At 34.0% G+C, this 18,675-nt stretch overlaps 3 protein-coding genes across 6 annotated transcripts in view; all 3 read left to right on the top strand.

The window, feature by feature from the left end:
• Window positions 1–82: 82 nt before the first annotated feature.
• Window positions 83–7,989, top strand: LOC128675319 (cytochrome P450 4c3-like). Of its 3 annotated transcripts, none has more exons than XM_053754638.2 (11): window positions 87–805; window positions 1,129–1,291; window positions 1,763–1,852; window positions 2,142–2,252; window positions 2,681–2,866; window positions 3,778–3,978; window positions 4,839–4,904; window positions 5,349–5,529; window positions 5,917–6,068; window positions 6,200–6,388; window positions 6,704–7,989. In XM_053754638.2, the coding sequence occupies exons 2-11, from the start codon at window positions 1,135–1,137 to the stop codon at window positions 6,850–6,852; spliced, it is 1,482 nt and encodes a 493-aa protein (XP_053610613.1). In that variant the 5' UTR covers window positions 87–805; window positions 1,129–1,134; the 3' UTR covers window positions 6,853–7,989. The 3 variants fall into 3 exon arrangements, with proteins under 3 accessions (XP_053610614.1, XP_053610613.1, XP_053610612.1); XM_053754637.2 differs by having other exon boundaries at window positions 88–805; window positions 1,112–1,291; XM_053754639.2 differs by lacking the exons at window positions 5,349–5,529; window positions 5,917–6,068 and having other exon boundaries at window positions 83–805; window positions 1,112–1,291.
• Window positions 7,990–9,201: 1,212 nt separating this feature from the next.
• LOC128675321 (uncharacterized) lies at window positions 9,202–11,995 on the top strand. Its single transcript, XM_053754643.2, has 3 exons — window positions 9,202–9,413; window positions 9,980–10,084; window positions 11,630–11,995. The coding sequence occupies exons 1-3, from the start codon at window positions 9,267–9,269 to the stop codon at window positions 11,726–11,728; spliced, it is 351 nt and encodes a 116-aa protein (XP_053610618.1). The 5' UTR covers window positions 9,202–9,266; the 3' UTR covers window positions 11,729–11,995.
• A 1,020-nt stretch (window positions 11,996–13,015) lies between these two features.
• LOC128675247 (uncharacterized protein) overlaps window positions 13,016–18,675 on the top strand; it is a 45,516-nt gene continuing 39,856 nt past the window's right edge. The window contains exon 1 of one of the 2 annotated variants that reach the window (XM_053754543.1): window positions 13,016–13,424. The gene's annotated coding sequence lies outside the window, so the exon portion shown is untranslated. Of the gene's footprint in view, window positions 13,425–14,836; window positions 15,047–18,675 lie in introns of those variants that run through there. The other variant, XM_053754542.1, reaches the window with a different exon arrangement.

The raw sequence follows: 18,675 nt of genomic DNA, 5'->3' as shown, positions 1-18,675 counted from the left end.
ATTAATTCTTAATTCAGTTACTATGAAAATTCATTGCTATATTATGGATGAATATAGAATAGCCTATGTCGTATTTTTTTTGTTGATGTATGATTCTGACATTCCATTTTACTATTGGTGAAAGAATTTGTGAAATCGGTTTCTCAGTTCTGAAGATTAGTTCTACATACAAACTTACAAACACTTCCTCATTATATTATTAGGTGTAGATGTAGATGTACGCACACATGTATGTTTGCACCGCTAAGTTCATAATTAGTCTGTCTGTTTTTACGCATATCTGCTTACTATTTGGTTGGTACATTAATCGGTTAAAATTTAACCCATATGGTATATGTGCTCTCTCATCTTCGCGAGTTCCCGGTTGCTTTCGGGACTGTGGCTGCCATGAGCGGGGTCAGCGTGAAAACAAATCTTAACATTTTGGGTACTTACCTAATTTTAGGTACTCGACAAATAGAATTCTATGGATCACACAAAAATAAGAAAATCCCCATATATGTAACTGAATCCAAAACTTAAGTTTTATTATTTCTGTATCACAGTTTTCTTCACAAGTTATCACCTCATGTTGATTTTTCTCATCAATCATCAAAATGAACACGAGTAGGTATCCTCCAAATCCAATATTTGTATGATGACGCAAATATACACGCGGTGTACATAATAATATATGATCTCGTCTAGGGTATAGCTAATGAAGAGCCATCAGAATAGTTCGGATTACAGTCAGAGCATGTTTGGTGTCCGTCTGTATGTGTGAAAATTTTAATTATATTTTGATAATAAAGTTACATACCACAAAGTGAGTACTCTACCTATATTGTAATTGATTTTGATATGTATAATATTTTTAAGTAAGATATTATATTTTAGAGTAGGCAATATTATTTTACGAAATATAAAGCTTCTTCCTACATACTATGTCTGATGAAAATTGGATTTTTCTTCGCTCAATGGTATAGAGTTACTTTAGTATCATGTAGTTATTGCAAATTGTCATTGACTCCATGAAATCTGCTAAATTTAGTGTTCGTGACATTTTGGAGCTTTTTATGGAGTCTAAATTTATCAAGTCGAAAATACTTACATCAACCTTTGTACTTGGTAGGTATCTATCTATTTTAGATAAATATGATAATCCTGGGAGTGGTCGTGCTCGCCGTGGGCGTGTATTGGCTATATTTCTCTATCCGGACACAACACATGGAGAAACTGACTGCGGCTTTACCATCGCCGCCCTCGCTGCCTCTCCTCGGGAACGCCATGATGTTCATTGGGAACACTGAAAGTAAGTGTTTGTTTAATTATTTTTCTTTGTTATCGAGTACGTCACACACACCACACCATACGTCCTATGACGTACTTTTTGTGGCGACTTTCTGCAGACAACTGGATAACTCTCAGGTCAGACGTGCTTTCAGGAATTTAACATTTAGGAGAATGCTTGCATGGAATCTCTTATTAGAGTTGATTTCTTATTTTATTTATCCAAAACCATGGACCAAGAAATCCCAAAATAACAATAAATGGAGTTTAAAATAAATTACGACCATAAAACCAAGTTACCTAATTCATAAATAAAATTATGATAAATTAAACATTTTTATATATGTAATAAATATTTACAAGAAAACGACTAATGATGGAGGTGACAATGTACTGAGAAATCTGGAATTATGTACAGTACATACTCCAAAGTGCTTTTTGGTTCGTTTAAGCCAGCGAAGTAAGTTTTATTTAAATATTCCTTTGTTTCCAGAAATGCTGCACAATCTCGAATATCTAGCGGACCTAGCACACAAACACAAGGGATGTGTCAAAATTTGGTTGGGCCCTAAACTGTACATTGGTAAGAGAATTATCGATCGGTGTAGAGATTTAGTGACCTTTAAGAAAACTAAAATAATCACACTACATAATTAAAATAAGTAAGATACTTTTAAATCTATAAAAATAACATCGGGGTCCTTGAGATTATATCAGATAGTTTGGGTCTCTGCCCAGATAACTTGGATTCAACTTCAAAACTTTTAAGCTTGTGCCTCGCGTGTATATCAGAAAATTTTAGTTTCATGTGTCCAGTCAATCGTGAAAATTTTCTACCAATTCAACAAATTTTGTTTATATGTATATATCAGCTATTGGCAACCCTGAAGACGCACAACTGGTGTTAGAAAATTGTTTGGACAAGGACGGTGTCTACCGCTTCTTGCGCGCTTGGTTAGGACACGGCTTGTTTGTGGCACCAGGTAAAGTATTTATTATTTATTTTTAAATAATTTATATTCAACATGTTAATTTTTTAAAGTGCACATAGCTATTTCAATAATATGTCTTAAAAGCTGTTTACCTTCTTTTAAATACAAAAACGACATATAGGTTATTTTTTATTGGAATTTTATCCGAGATTCCCGGGTTCGATCCCCGGTCGGGTCCTGATGGAAAATGATATTTTTTGATTGGCCCGGGTCTTGGATGTTTATCTATATATGTATTTGTTATAAAATATGGTATCATTGGATTAGTATCACATAACACAAGACGAACTTATTTGGGGGCAAGCTCGATCTGTGTGATTAAAAAAAAATCTACCTGAATTGATTGAAAAATCGTCGACACACATATACAGGGTAACTTATGACGTGTACTTGACATAAGACACTATTCTGTTTCGTAGTGGGTCTGTGGAAGACGCACAGAAAAGTGCTCCTACCTGTGTTCCACAACAAAGTGGTGGAGGAGTACCTGGGTGTGATCGGGCAGCAGGCCGGCGTGCTCGTGGGGCGCTTAGCTGACCACGACGGACAGGGGGAGTTCGACGTTCTCAAGTACATCACCGCGTGCACGCTGGACATCGTCTTTGGTAAGAGATTACAGTTCTTAGAATTTGTGTAGTTGATTTTTTAAATCGTATTTACAAACTCGAATCGAACCAGTGGTAATGTGGAACCATCAGTGCAAACATTAAGCAGAGGGGTTCAAACTAATACAGAAAAACATGGTTACTGTTACTTAACTATGCATAAAGTTCTGTAGTGTTCTGAACTTTTTATTATAAAATAAATGGTTACAACAAAGTATTCTATTCTATTACCCTTTCAAACAAATCATCATAAAAACTTGATTATTGTTAGCCGTAAACTAAATGTCAATGTAGTTTCTCGCAATATGCATACAAAACAATTCATGGTTATGTCATAAAACTAACGTAACCACTTATTTATATTGCGCTTGCTATTTGTTCATATTTCAGAATACAGCTTTATGTGTTTATATTAACAAGTAATAAACATCTTTATATGTCTCGCAGATTCGCGTAGGATCCGCTTCCCAAATATTTCTACCATAGGGTAGTTGTAATTATGTAGATGTAGTTTCATGTGTAGATCTTTTTGTACAATATCTATGAACGAATGTAAATGTTATAAGAAACCAAATTAAAGCTACATGAATGCAGAGATGCAGCCATCTAATATATGATTTAGTTACAAGTATTAAGTTCTTCACTAATCCGTTTGCAATATTATTGTTGAATTTTCTCGCATTCGAAGTTAAAAGCAAAGTACTCGATCTTTAAGTCGCCATTTCATAGCTGCAGATGTTGGCTTGGCATTAGTGGTTGGGTAGAGGTTTTTTTTTACGCCATAAAGCATAAAATTAAGCATTTACGTTGTCTAAATACAAGCAAAATGAAGTACTTTTTGAGCAAGAAAAACAAAAATCACTTTTAATCGACGAATAGAAAAAATGATAAGTATGTATTTTTTAATTTAGAAACGGCGATGGGCGAACGTATGGACGTTCAGCACACCCCAGACACTCCATACTTGCGCGCGCGGCACACCGTGATCTCCATCCTCAACATGAGACTGTTCAAAGTCTGGTTGCAACCCGACTGCCTCTTCAACCTTACATCCTACGCCAAGCAGCAGAGGGACAATATCGATCTCACTCACAAGTTCACAGATGAGGTAGGTACCTACCTACTATTTAGGTAAATACTTAATTTTCAAATATATAGGATGTTTTATAAACGTCGCGAGTTACTGTGGAAATGTGGAACGACAATGAATTTCTCTTACGTGACGCCAAACAGTATCAATTTACTTTTTATATAAATATCGTAATTATAAAACAAAATCCGGCAATAGTAGGACGGAATGGTTAAAATATTAAATTTATGTAAAAAATGTTTGGGCAACTGAATCTCCTTGTTTTTGAATTATTGATAGAATACGTAATATTAATTTAGGATGGAACTTACTTAAAAAGTGTGTACTATATTAAAATGGTCTTATTACCTTATCTTAATACCTTGTGTGTATAGGAATCGGAATAGATTAAATATATCAAGTCTACGACAACTTGTTGTAGGTTATGTGACTAATATTTGATGTTCGCAGCGTGGACTTGCGTAGGTGTTATGGTAAATCAATACACAATTTTTCAGTTTTAATTTTAGGACACTGATCTAAGTAAATACGGATATTTAACTAGTACAATTATCAACATACACTAATGACAGTATACTACAATAAGTTATAAGGTAGCCTATTTTACATATAAACTAAATAAAACATTATGGAAACCTTCGAAACTGCTGGCATCATCTCATCTGCTAGAAAAGAGCTGACTTTTCCATGGCTGAATGCACATAGCTAAGAACACTTATCTTTCATATAAAAAAACTATATCAAAATCGGTTCAGCCGTTTGTCTGCTACGATACCACGGAAAGACATACAGATACATTATAGACACGTTAAACTTTGTTATAACTCATTTTGTCGTTGGGATTTAGAAGGATTAATTAGATAAGTATTTACTTACAGGTAGTGAAGAAAAAGCGGCAAGAGTATGAAAACAAGAAGAACCAAGTTGACAATGATCAAACAAAGGAAGGTTGGTACTAAGCATAGATTTAGAAAGGGCCCCTGCGTACTAAGATATAAATATCTATTGTTTACTACTAGTGCTATTATATTTTTTATCAGTCTCCTTTTCTGACAACCTGCAAATTATAAAAAATATTGTATAATGTTCACGTGTACTTAAGATTGACGCCATAACATCGTTCGTAAAGCGCGAAACAGGCTTGCGTTTCGCATTAATAATGCCAATGTCGTCGATCGTGGAACGAGAACGGCGCGACGTGATGAGTCTGTTTTGGCCGATTCTGTTTGTACACTCGAAGACAGTCAACTTTACGAGTAAACTCTTCCTAATTAATGTCGTCATGGTCAAAGTATACACTATTTGAACTACACTACGTGTAGGTATGATAGATGATTTCTATATAAAGTTTCTTTCATTCTTTGTGATGCAAGTGATAAAAAAAAATTGTAGGTAAACTACAAGCAGTTCTGGATTTGCTTTTCGGTCGGGAAATAGAGTTTACAAACGAGCAGTTACGGGAACACATTGACTCGATCACAGTAGCTGGGAACGACACCACGGCTCTCGTCATCGCGTATACCCTGGTTCTGTTGGGGGTTCACCAGGAGGTACAGGAGAAAGTCTTGCTTGAGTAAGTTCACAGTCTTGGTTAACCAGGTCCACAGGGTACTTAGGCATTAAACTGATAGAGAAGTGTGCGTGGTGTGGTTTCCGCCCTAGAATAGGTCCACTTCATATCTGCCCTGAAAGTCGTACGAGGCTATGAGGAACAACAGCATTACCAAAGAAGGTTTGTGTCAAGTGAGCGGTCGGTCGTAAAATTATATTTTTTTATGTTTCGCAGGCGTTTAGCCAATAGGCAAGAATGAGAGAGATGGGAGGTAGAAACATATTTTGCGATAATGACCTTATAAATTATATGAAAATCATAATATTTTTTGAAGAGTTTATAGAGTTGATAAAGTAAAGTGTACAAAAGAATGTTAAATACCTATGCTATTACATAATTGATTTTTAGACAAGAAGCTATTTTTGGCTCATCACGTCGGGCATCGAAAAAGGAGGATCTACAGCAGATGAATTACTTAGAGAGGGTAATTAAGGAGAGCATGCGACTGTACACGGTGGTACCAATCATAGCTAGGAATGTACACAAGGATACATATCTCCGTGAGTAAAGCTCCTATTTGCAGTACTTACCTATTGTTTACTTTAAATTACCATTTAAAGACCTATAATTTAGATTTCCTCTTTCCATTATCATCATTTCCTCTTTCCTCATCATTTTCTATCATTCGCAGCTGGATGCGGGGTCACGTTGCCAGCAGGCGCAGGCGCCGTCATAGGATCGTTTGCTATCCACAAATCAAAGGCAGTGTGGGGAGCAAACGCTGACGACTTCGACCCTGACAGGTTTCTCCCTGAGCGTTCCGTCGGTCGTCATCCTGCCGCCTTCTTACCCTTCAGCTTCGGTTCTAGAAACTGCATTGGTAAACTATAACATCATCATTATCCTCAGACAGCAGTGGGTCTCGGAATGGTATGAAAAACCTATCAATTTCTGTTCCTGAAAGAAGTTTGAACAGTTTTTTAATTTTTGTCGTCAGAATGTTTTGTTTCAATCGTATCTTGATTTAATCACCTTTTATAATAACTTTTATATTGAAGATAAATTGTTGGTTGGGTCTATTTTATTATAAGTCTAGTAGAGCCCTCGCTTTCGTATGCGATATATTCAGAAACACTTGCTTTTGCCAACCTAAGTAGGTACGGTTAGCGGCTGCTACAGTTTTATTTGTTTACAGGGCGTAACTTTGGAATGCTTATCATGAAGAGCATAATTTCAAGCATTGTGCGAGCGTACAAGATTAATGCCAAGCCTATCGACCGCTTGAAAATAGAGGTCCTACTGTTCCCCACCAATGGGCACCAGATCATGCTTAGAAGGAGATAGAATAGAATCTCACTGAAAAAATGTTCTTAATTTAAGACTTCACTTGTGAATACTTTGGTGTTAAAAACATTTTGTTAAGATTGTTCGAGTACCTATCTTCGGTATGGCATGAATGAGCAATGCGAAGAAATGATTGACGTTCTACACTGATTCACAACAACATACCTAACGTAAGGAAGCAAATTGTGGGTTTGTGAAAAGTGCAGTGAACAGCACATTGATTTAGGCTTCACTCAATCTAAGATTACCGTCCTACCTATTACCGTCGCACTGGATTGCGTGAAGTTAACTGTACTATTACGACAAACAGTACAGATAAGTTCCTACCTACAGTACCTACCTACATTGGTAGTATGGACTGCTCTTGAACAGCTGCGTTGTAAGGTTGTATTAGTATTAGGTAAATATTTTATCTGCTCCATTCATACAAGGACTTTCTTAAGTAAATATGTAGTAGTTCAGTTGCTTTGCTAATATGTAGGTATACCTACTTTAAAAAATACTTATACAAATGAATTATTGAAAATAACAACTTTACCTAAGAAAATTATAATTAGTAATCTAATCTACATATCTACATTGTATTGTAGTCTCAGTTGACATAGAAGTACGATTTGAGTAAGTACTAAGGCTACTTACTGGGAAAATGGTATGCCTATATCTAAAGGTAGTAAGTACTACTTTAAAATTATGCTTAGGTAGTTGAAGAACATACAATAAAATTATCAATCACATATATATAGCGCTCGGTAATCGAATATGAGATAGCGGAAATTTAGTTCCCTGTCTCTAGTCTCTACATAGGTATTTGAATGGTCGAACTCCATCTAACACCTCAGCAAGCTAGTTAGCTAAAATAAATATACTTAAAGTGGAAATAAGTTGTATTATGAGGCGGGTAGGTTCCTTAATAGAGTATTACCAGATTTTTAATCGCATGCAGAATTTACTCAAACTCGCGGTGCGGCGGCGTGACAGCTCAGTCCCGCTTTTTGGGTTTCTTGACAGACGCAAATAAACGTGCCATTGACTAGGTATTTTTTCTCACGCCGTCGCACGCATTCTGATACTACTTTAATAAAATGTATAGCAAACTTAGCTAATATATTTTTTATTTAAAATAAAAAGCCAGTCAAACATTTTTTTTCTATTACGTCCCGCTTTTAGACAAAGGATCCTGATTTATTTAATTTTACTCACGAAGTTTCAAAATCCCGCTTTGCCTAAGTGCCTAAAAAAATCTGGTAAGGGAGAACTTACCCATTACTTACTCACTTATCTATTTATTTGCCCCAGACGCGTGTTTGTGAACGTATACGTAATTACTTCCTTCCTATAAAAAAAGAAAGAAATCATTTATTCGGCAAACATATAAAATCCAAACAATAAACATTAATACTTAAAGGTAAAGTACAAAAGAGTATGGAATATAGATCGAATACAATATGTCAACCGAAATGGCGACCAGCTCAGCATGGTGCCATGGTATCGAGCCAAGGCGCTGATTTTCAGTTGGATCCAAGTAAAAAAAGTGGGTAAGGTGGCAAAATAAACAAGTTAATATGTACGGAAACAGAAACAAACAACAGCAAACATTAGGACTAGATAAGAGACTAATGTACAAGTGTAGTGAAATAATGTTAATATTATGGAAGGTATAATTCAATGTATTGCCCTCAATTTGCCGCAATAAAGTAAACTTTTGATGCATTTACGGAATATTGTAACCTATGATGTGTACACAGATATAAGAACAGAACAGATCGAGAGTTTATCCGTCCATATATATATATATATGCTTATATTGCCTATTAACATTTTATTTTATTTTAGAGTACTTTATTAAACCTTTCATTATGTAAGCATTCGTTTGTGAAAATATACAACAATGTAGCATATTCGGGTGCCGAAATACCTATTGGGAAAAATCGTTTTCCATAAGATAAAAATATTCGAAAACTATGGGATACGCCTCACGCTGTAAAATTTTCGAGCCAGTAAACAGTCGAAAAAAGGTCGAAACACTTCACACGTGAAGACTTATTAAAATATGGACTTCATACAGGTAAATCTTCAGTCAAAATCAAGTTTATATCAGTTTATCACCACAGGACCAAATCATGCAGAACATAACCTAAAATAGTGTTATTATTTTCATGATAATCTACTAATTCCTTCATTTTTCCACCACTCGCACAATGATTGCGTAGAAGGTATTTTTGGTCGTAAATCTGCAACAATATATGTCTGTGTACCTTAGTTGTACCAATTCGTAAATCGTACTTTTAATCTATGGTTGTCACTCTCACTCCGCCGTCACTGTCACCTGTCATGTCACGCAACAAAAACCTAGACATACAAAATACAAAGTACAGAAACTGTCAAAATTTGCTCAGTTTTAAACAGGATTTTTTATGGGTTCACAGTCGGGTAAAATCGCTCAAGCTACAAAAATGGCAAGCTCTGCAGATATAAACCAATTCATAAAAACTGCTATTTCACAGGATAAAGTCGTAGTGTTTTCCAAATCTTATTGTCCATATTGCTCCCTGGCTAAAGACGTAAGTACCACTTCTATGTTTGTGGATAAAAAAAATATACATCATTTATCTAACCGTGCGATTAATATTTATATTACCTATTAACATTTTATTTTACAAGAATTCAAAAACGATTTTTTCCTCGTAGAGAACTTTTATTTGTATAGTTTTATATTAGCAGGAAATAAACTAGAAGGCAGATGAACACATTAAAACTTGTATATGTAGTGTAGCGTAGATTGATAAATACTTACTTACCTTGCGTCACAGAGTACTAGTCTCAGCCTGTCTTCTCTATCTCTATCTTATTTTTAGAAATCACATTTTTCATGCCTTAAAAAGCTGTCAACTTCTTGTTTTCATGGTCAAGCAGTGATTCATTGATGAATCACCTGTTATCTGTTTCTAAATTCTAATTAGGTAGGTAATGATATAGGTAATATCTTTGTTTTAGGTTGTAATATTACTTGGATTGTAGCAAAATTTATTCTGCCTGTGATTTTGCTCTTCTAATACTTTCTATTTTATTTTATATATTATAATTATTATATTACTTTTTAAAATTTGATTTATTTGTGGCATTACAGGTGTTCAAAAAGGTGAAGCAGCCCTGCAAAGTTTATGAGTTGAATGAGCGAGATGATGGTGATGCCATCCAGGAACATCTCCAGAAGATCACAGGATTCAGCACTGTGAGTTCTTTATTCAAAACTACATGTCTCCCACAGTTCCAACCGCAGCAGCCTATGTTTGACCTCAGGTCACTTTCTATATTGGTTCCAAATTTTATCAAAATCAGCAGTTTAGCTGTAATTGTGTGACAGACAGACAGAAATGTGTATTTATAATATTAATATGGATAATAAATGTTTAAAGACAATAATTATTTCAGACATTGCCCATATAGTGTTAGTTATTGTGCACTTAATTTATATTTTAGTAACAGATACTATATAAAATGTTTATGTTTTGGTGAGCTGGGTGGGGTCCAGTACAATATAATACCACATAGTCTGCATACAATCTCACCACAACTGTCTGCAGCAGGCTGTTGTTATGTGACAACTTTTTCTATTTATACACTACTATAGAGACCTTGGTACAAAGGTTGTCTACATGTGTACCTATCTGATCTATTTCTGTACCCAAACACCAGTGTTTGCATTGTTGTGCTCCAGATACTGTGGCAATAGATATTGACTGCAAAATCGGTAACAAATCAGAGACTATCTCATTGCTGGTGATTGCTCACCATCTGGCAACCTGCAACAAATTACTGCCAGTATTTTTCTCTTAGACTTGATAATTTAAATGTTGCCAGCTCTAGTCCAAATGTGAATCAGTCAAAATTTGTCAGTTTGCAAATCATACTTGATAGATGGGTATGGGATGGCTCTCAAAAACAAACTTTCACTAACTGTTATGCTTAATAACAAAAATTATTGGCACTAAGATTGTTAGTTTAACCCATATTTTATTGACAAGTGGAAAAACTAGAAATATAGAAAGGGTTTTATGATATGTTATACTTCAGTGTTACTTTCAGGCTCGCAAATATTAATCTAAAAGTGTGAGTGAATGAATACATAATCTAGTACTGCACTACCTAATCATTGACATATTACACTAATTTACATTTGGGATGATAGAACATTTTAAATCATTTAAGCCTGGTATGTCGTGCTTCTATATATCTATCAATGACATTGAAATATTGCATAAATATTATCATATTCAGTTAGATTTCATTATATTTTGCAATACATAGGATTTTTTTATAATACAATAACAACAACAGTGATGTTACACACCAATAATATTATTCACAGATCATACTTATGATCATGAACACATGTTTAAAAATATGAAGAATCATTGATAATAACTTCAATTTTACTTTTGTATCTGTAGAAATCCAAATTCAAAATTCACATCACATATTAAAGTCAAAAATTTACTTCTTAAATAATATATTTTCTGATTTTCTGCTTGTTTTAAAGAAAAATGAGATAAAATTGTTTATTCGTATTGCGATCTTCATACATTCATTATATTACCTCTTTTTTTACATCACCAAAATCAGCACAGTTAATGTTCAGGAAACATGTTAATTTTACTTACATGTTTGTAACTACTTACATTAGCACTTGGATGCTGCCTGCGACACTCTTCTTTGTATTAAAACAGAAAATATATGTAGTTTTAGACTGGTCTCTGATAAATCCAAAATGTTCCAGGTGCCACAAGTCTTCATCAATGGGAACTGCGTTGGTGGAGGCAGTGATGTCAAAGCTCTATACGATTCCGGAAAACTCGAGCCTATGCTCGTGGGCTAAATCTCTTTATACATTTTAATTAAGCTTAAATGTTAAATTGTTACAGTTTCTATTTTTTATATCATTTTAAAAAAATCGTAAAGTTAAAAATCTTACGTTTAAAAGTACAATTATGTTATTTATTTAATTTGTCATTCAAAGTTTATTTTGACATGCAGCTCATGTACTTATGTCACAAATTTTAGAGTTTGTTCAAACAACAAATTTGATTTCTGTATATAAAAGTCATTTTGGAAAGGAAATAATAAAAATATTTATTAGCGTTAATTTATTTGTTTAATTTGGTAATTGTTCGTCTTTATTACTATGGTTATAATATTTATTGCACTAATAGATAGTATTGGATAAATACTTACTTTTTCAGCCTTCATAAATTGACGTCAGTGCATCTGGTCTAGTCTAGAGTATAAACCTCTTAGGTATTTTAACATTTCATGTTTATTCGTGTGGTATATTAAATTCCACCATAATTATGTAAAGGTTCAGTATGAAGTTATATTAGAAATGTTGTTTTATCTATTCTACATCCAATGTTCTTTTCAATTATAGTAGAATTCTGTTTCAACAGTTTTCATTCTTCTTTGACGAATAAAATACCCAAGTGCCTAAATAGTCCACTGGCATTTGATCTTGATTGTTACACACAAGCAATAATAACTATATATTTCAAATCAAGCTAAAAAAAAAGACAAAAAAAAAATCAAATCAAAGCTGACCTCGACAGAATTTATGCAGAGGAAGGAAGACGATATACCTTACCTAATCTTTAAATCTGTTGACGACGCGTCAACCTTTGGTAAGCGAAAGCGCCACAATCAGACAGAATTAATTCTAGAGATTCCTCATAAATCCTTCAGCTAAAGTCACTTGTCCCCTCCCTAAGCGCTTTATTACGCGCACGGGATGAAAACATCAGGGCCCACTCAAGGCCACTACAGTCACACAAAATAGAGAAAGAGCAGAAATAAATGTTACAGTGCGGATGTCTGTAAATATCTCACTCAAGGCCATGAAGTTTAAATTTAGAAGAGCATGTCCAATCTCCAATAGCTGCCAGTAACCTCAGTAAATAATAAGTAAACAGTCTTTCATGGAATATTTAAAGATAAATAGAATATTTAACATTATGATAATTTTATTTAGGTAACTATACCTAAATACAATGTAGTGCTAGTAATTAAAAAAAACTATTCGAAATAACTATTCGAAACTTAAATATAAGTAAGATATATTTATCTATTTTTATACAAAATGAACTTAACTTCAACACTCTCGGCGTTTCGTAACGGCAGCTTCCGTAGGGCGACAGACAGCGTACGCGTACGCTTCCAATATTATACCTCCTATGTCATTGATAAAAGCTTCGTTTTTGCGTAACACAAGCGCGACAGAGGATTCTGACAATTAAGGTGTAGTACGCGTAAAAGGGACGGAAGATTTCCCAGCCCTTGCTCCCCAATTGCCGCCGCCCTGGGTTAGTTCTCGCGCCCTCCGCTAGTCGCCGCTACGAGTCCGCCCTAGCAGCATGATATTATCGTTTCGTTGTTTCATGTAAACAAACAGTTTTGTATATTAAATTGTGTATGTTGACTGGTTCATTTATGTGTTAAGTGTTTTGTGTAGCCGTAGAAACTTTCCTAAGTTGGGAACTCCGTCATGAAGTCATGACTGATGTAAACAGTGAAGGGGACTAACGGTGAGTTACTGTTACGCTTACAATGCCTATAGGTACCTGTTTAACGTTATACTTATGTATTTTATAAATTACTCTTTTTTATGATATTTATAAATGCTTTTATTAAATTAGAGTCCGAAGGTTTGTGATACTACTTTTTGTTTCAAAACCTATTGAACAGATTTTGTTCTCGTAATACACAACAGATTTGGACAACGTTTGGACACTGTCTAAATACATAACTATTGTTAATCATTAGAAAAGAGGACATGTAAGTATTATAAAAAAACCTATATATGTATGTGTATATTTGTGTTTGAAAAGATGTTCAGCAGCCGGTAGTGTGTTGACTCTGTTATATACACATAGTACTTAATATTTATTTTGAACAACAATAAAAAAGTAACACAGGTAGGTATATAAGACATAAGGTACCTAATTTAATACACATAGTACTTAATATTTATTTTTTCAACATATAAAGTAACACAGGTAGGTATATAAGACATAAGGTACCTAATTTAATAACCTGAAGATCTTTTTTCGCTCCTAAGAATAAAGAAAAATAGTATCTTTATAGGTATTTAAGATTCCATTTATCTGACAAACACAAGTTCCCACTCGAAAGCCATCATTCATATATTAAATTTTCATTTCTACTTCAGAACATGTTCTGCTTTCGGAAATATCCGATGGCTCGAATAATAATGCGGTATGGTACTCCTTTCGGGCATACTTATCTCTGCTTAATATTGTATTTTGCCATAACAATAAATTATTTTTCATTGCTAATTCAATATAAATATTTTCGTTTAGACATTTAACCTGAGTAATAAATTGATATTGAAAATATGTATCTATTGAATTAACATATCAAAACAAAAGAATCACTGCTTATTTTAAATTTATTGTGAATGGTAGGTACATAGAACATAACTTTTCTAGCAACAGATTTTACGTCCCTAGGCACGTCGCGCAATCTCTTGCGTTTTTCCATTTTCCACTGTACCTACGTATTTGCTGAGTTGAAATCATTGTATTACTTGGCAAATAACAACATTTAAGTGCTTTTTTCAGTTTTATTCGAATAAATATGCGCAAAACTCTATTCATTTGAACAGATCGAAAAGTTTCGATGGATTTTATTATCGCACCATACTAAGTACATAGGGTTTAGGAAACTAAATTTTAATTATTTTATATTATGAGAATGAATATTAATAACCACTCGGCACTAAATACAAAGTATTTGTATGTGATTATTTTGAAATTAACCCAAATACCGAACAAAATCTTCATAAAAGCATTATTATCTTTCAATCTCAAAAAACAAAGCATCATTTGTCTTGCAGACTGTTATGTCATGCTAGTCGATAGTCCCAACTATCAGTTGGGCAACACCATGTTGACGCTACATCCGGGTCGAGCCGGGAAAGCGGGAAGGCGACCAGGAATCCAGGGCTTTTCCGGATAAAAGGCGGGCTGAAAGCTCCCGACCGATCAGAAGGCTTTCATACCTCGCCCGCGTCGGTCGCCGACGGACGCATACCGGCGTCGTGAAACTTAACAAAACTTTACACGTACTTTATATAGTATAGTTACCGTGATATCGATAAATTAATATAATCTGTAATGATAATTTGGTAAGAATTCTAGATGTATTAAAATTATTTTGGTTTGTTTTTTGTTTTATTTTAAAGTTGCGCTTCGCTTTTGTTTCGGTGACTGGTTTTTTACTTAGACAATAATTTATTTCTTTATGTTATCGTCTTCGTTCCATAATAATCTGCTTATCTTTGCATTGTATTGCCATTATATGAATTCTCATAAATATCTATAGATAACATAATTATGTCAACATTTTAAAGACAGTCGATTTTTATATTTATCGTACTAGTTAGTCGCGCTCCCGTGGGAACTTGAGGATAAAAAGTACCTTGTGCTATTCCAGGTTACATTTTACCTGTTACCACTTAGCGTTTATTAGTTGGCAGTATTTATATACAAAAAATACCGGTTATTATATCAACCAATATCAATAATTTTGTGATTGTTTTAAATTCTTGAACATAAAATAAATAAGTTACACCTATTATATAGATACTTGTTTTATTTTGGCGGTTTCAATTATTTATAAACTATATTAGCTCGTCTCGGCTTCGCTTGGTTAATATAATAACAAATTATACACTCAAACCTTCTTCACTCTTTTTATTTCAAAAACCGTCATCAAAATTCGATGCGTACTTGTAAAAATCTAAGCATACTTAGGGACAAAGAGACAGATAGCGGGAAGCGACGTTGTTTTACACTAGTGTAGTGTTACTTCTAGTCGCTTAGGACTAGCTTGGATTCCGGCATTAAAAATACCCTTTCTCATTTTTTATTTATCTTTGCAGGTCGATGGTAATCGAGATAGTTGTTAGATTGAGATTTTTAGAATTATATTCGAATGATACTTGGTTTGATACATGATGACTTTGGTTTATCAAATCAGCAGCAGAAGAGAAAACTTCCTGAGAAACTCTAGATTAGATAGAATCGTAGACGTTTAAATAATTTAAGCCAAACCTTTAATTGAATATAATTAACAGTAAATTCATACCGCGGTTTACCCCTAAGTATGTAGAGCAAACTAACCACTTGATACATATATAAATATAAGATTTAAAAGTATTTCATTAATATTATCAATGCCTTAATTGTCATCTAACTATTTAGTCTGAGTACAGGCAGACATCACCAATCTGTAATAAGTACAACTGGCAGTTACAGAATAATTTTATTAGCGCAACTGCCAGACAAAACATAACAGAATGCACAAATACTTATTCAAGCAACAAACTCCGGTCATAATAACTTGATATTATTTTGGCTGTTTTCCCGCGCTCGTGTCAAGTTGCCAGCCCGAAGTGCCAACATTCACAGTTTAATGAACAAATACCGCTTTTGTGTACTCTCTGCCACGCCCGTTTGTTATTTAGAAATATGATGCGATCCACAACAAAATATTCCCACTTCACGAGGAAAACTGCATCGTTTTTCCATAAACAATGCGCAACTAATTCTCCACTCACATTTTCATTTCCGCGCTCAAACGCTTGACTATCGTAGTCTGAAAGGCGCTTGATTTTATAATAAAAGCGGTATATTCTTTGTTGACGACATGGTGAGTCGCCTTTTTCTGCAAAAAGAGAAAAATACCCATTGCACGCTTACAGACTTCAGTTTGAAGCATGTTCTAGAGCTTGTTTGAATTTGAACCCATTAATGAGCTTGTTTTAATTTAAATATGTGCTCGTGCGTAAGTATGCGTGCCTCCGTGGCTTTTTAGTACGAAAGAAAAAGTTGAAGGGAAACTCTCGATCTATAATGGCTGGTTAGTACTCAAACGTAATTTATGTTCAACGCAATAAACTAGTTTCTTAATTGCCAAACTTGAATTAACAAAAGATATAATAGCTATATGCTGTGGTCGTATGTAAGCTAAATACTTTAGTCTCGACATTATAAACACATCCAATTACATTTATGTTTAAAGTACTTACCTAAATAAAAATAAGGGTTGCATTGTTCGAAGAAGCAGAAGTCTATTATTTTAAACATGAGTTGATGTAAGTAGATTACTAAAATTTAAACCAGACAGTTGATCAGATAATAATAATCTCGCCACAAACAAACTTCCGAGAAAAATAATTTATCATTTCCGTGAAAATATCAAAGTTTGATGAAAAATTTATTAATTAAACGATGAAATGCGTCGGGCGCTGCTCATCAAAAATGTATAGAATTCGTATGATTTGCATAAAAGTCATTTTATTGCCTCCAAAGACAAACAGAACAGGATATTAGCTGTTTAACTGAATCCAGGATTGTGCGACTGCTACTACAGAAATATATTACTTCGATGAAGTACCGAATGCAAAGTAGGAGTCAGTAAAATAAATTTAAATGGCAGTGGTATCATGGAAATGAAAGGTGCCCTCTAATATGAAGCAATAGCGAAATAGAGACTTTCATTCTGCATTTGTTTTATCATTGGGTGGTCGTGGATAAAAACATCACCGTATTCCGTGAAATTAAAATATGTACATTAATTGTTTAGTATATTTTATTATACCAATCCAAGCCTATGTAGTTGTCAATATAGGTATTATATTGTTTATGAATTATGAAGTTAAAATGTTATTGTACACACGGGAGTCCCTCGCGACAATATTAATTATCCCAAATAACATCAATATTTCCCAATATTGATTGTAAAATGTTAAAATTAATTTCAGTGAATGTTTCTGCATGAGTTTATAGACAAATCAAATTTGTGATATACGATGTGAAAGTAATGCCTGAGTTTTCATATTTTCGATTTATCATATGCAAATATTGTAATTTTAACAAAATGTTTCCATTTATCAAGTTTATTAATGTATTTTAACATGGTAGTACGGGACTATTGAAATATTTATTGTGAACAACTAAAATTTAGGTAATAGAGATTTGTATCGGTCGATATTATCACATTACTTCTTATCCCGCGACAATGTTTATAACTATCTAAGCACAAATCTAAATGACTTCGTCAATTTATAAAGGCTGTAAAAACACCCATTCTAATAACAATTAAATTGCATCCAGAAAATCCTACAAAGAATATAAAATAAGTGACGTGTCGAAATTCGTAAGAATTCAATGAGCTTCTGTAATGATGTCGGGAACTCCTCGCATTAATTAGATGTTGTTTAATATTCAACAGGCAGTCTGTGGCAACATTTTTACTTACGATTCGCAAATCCCTAGTAAGAACACAAATTACATGGAAATTAGGCTTAATTTCGTTCACTGTCCTTATTGATCGGCGGAGAGCTGTACGACGCCATGCGATCATATCAACGACGTAGGGCGTTGAAAGTCTATCGCTTCATCCGGTACATCATCCGAAGTAAATAAATGGTAGTACTTCTGATGGTATAGTTTACTCTGTGCTAAATTGCATCAAAATGGATCCAATAATTTTTGAGTTTATTTGTTACGAACAAAAATTCCAATCATTCCTCTTTATTTAGTTTGGATAAGCGTCAATTGTAATTAGTATTAAACAATACTGGCATGATTTAAAATTTAATATTGTTGTAACGCGCCGCGTCACGGTCCCTTATCACGTTTGTAGCTCAGCTAGGACGCCGGGTTATTTACGCTTTGTAAACGACAACGGAGTGTGGCCAAGAGTTTCAAACTCGCTCATTGTTCGAAGTTACTTTAATTTTAACTGTCA

This window comes from Plodia interpunctella, chromosome 14 (genome assembly GCF_027563975.2).
Source record: "Plodia interpunctella isolate USDA-ARS_2022_Savannah chromosome 14, ilPloInte3.2, whole genome shotgun sequence".
Classification (NCBI taxonomy): Eukaryota; Metazoa; Arthropoda; class Insecta; order Lepidoptera; family Pyralidae; genus Plodia; species Plodia interpunctella.
Note: the sequence above shows the minus strand (reverse complement) of the source record. Positions and strands in the feature narration are given on the sequence as shown.

Excerpts from the sequence above, each read along its gene's own strand:
- LOC128675319 (XM_053754638.2), top strand. The coding sequence starts at position 1,135 with ATGATAATCCTGGGAGTGGTCGTGCTCGCCGTGGGCGTGTATTGGCTA. Across the intron at positions 3,979-4,838 it reads CAAGTTCACAGATGAGGTAG|TGAAGAAAAAGCGGCAAGAG; the intron begins GTACCTACCTAC and ends ACTTACAGGTAG. Across the intron at positions 5,530-5,916 it reads CAGGAGAAAGTCTTGCTTGA|ACAAGAAGCTATTTTTGGCT; the intron begins GTAAGTTCACAG and ends ATTGATTTTTAG.
- LOC128675321 (XM_053754643.2), top strand. The coding sequence starts at position 9,267 with ATGGGTTCACAGTCGGGTAAAATCGCTCAAGCTACAAAAATGGCAAGC. Across the intron at positions 9,414-9,979 it reads ATTGCTCCCTGGCTAAAGAC|GTGTTCAAAAAGGTGAAGCA; the intron begins GTAAGTACCACT and ends GTGGCATTACAG. Across the intron at positions 10,085-11,629 it reads AGATCACAGGATTCAGCACT|GTGCCACAAGTCTTCATCAA; the intron begins GTGAGTTCTTTA and ends AAAATGTTCCAG.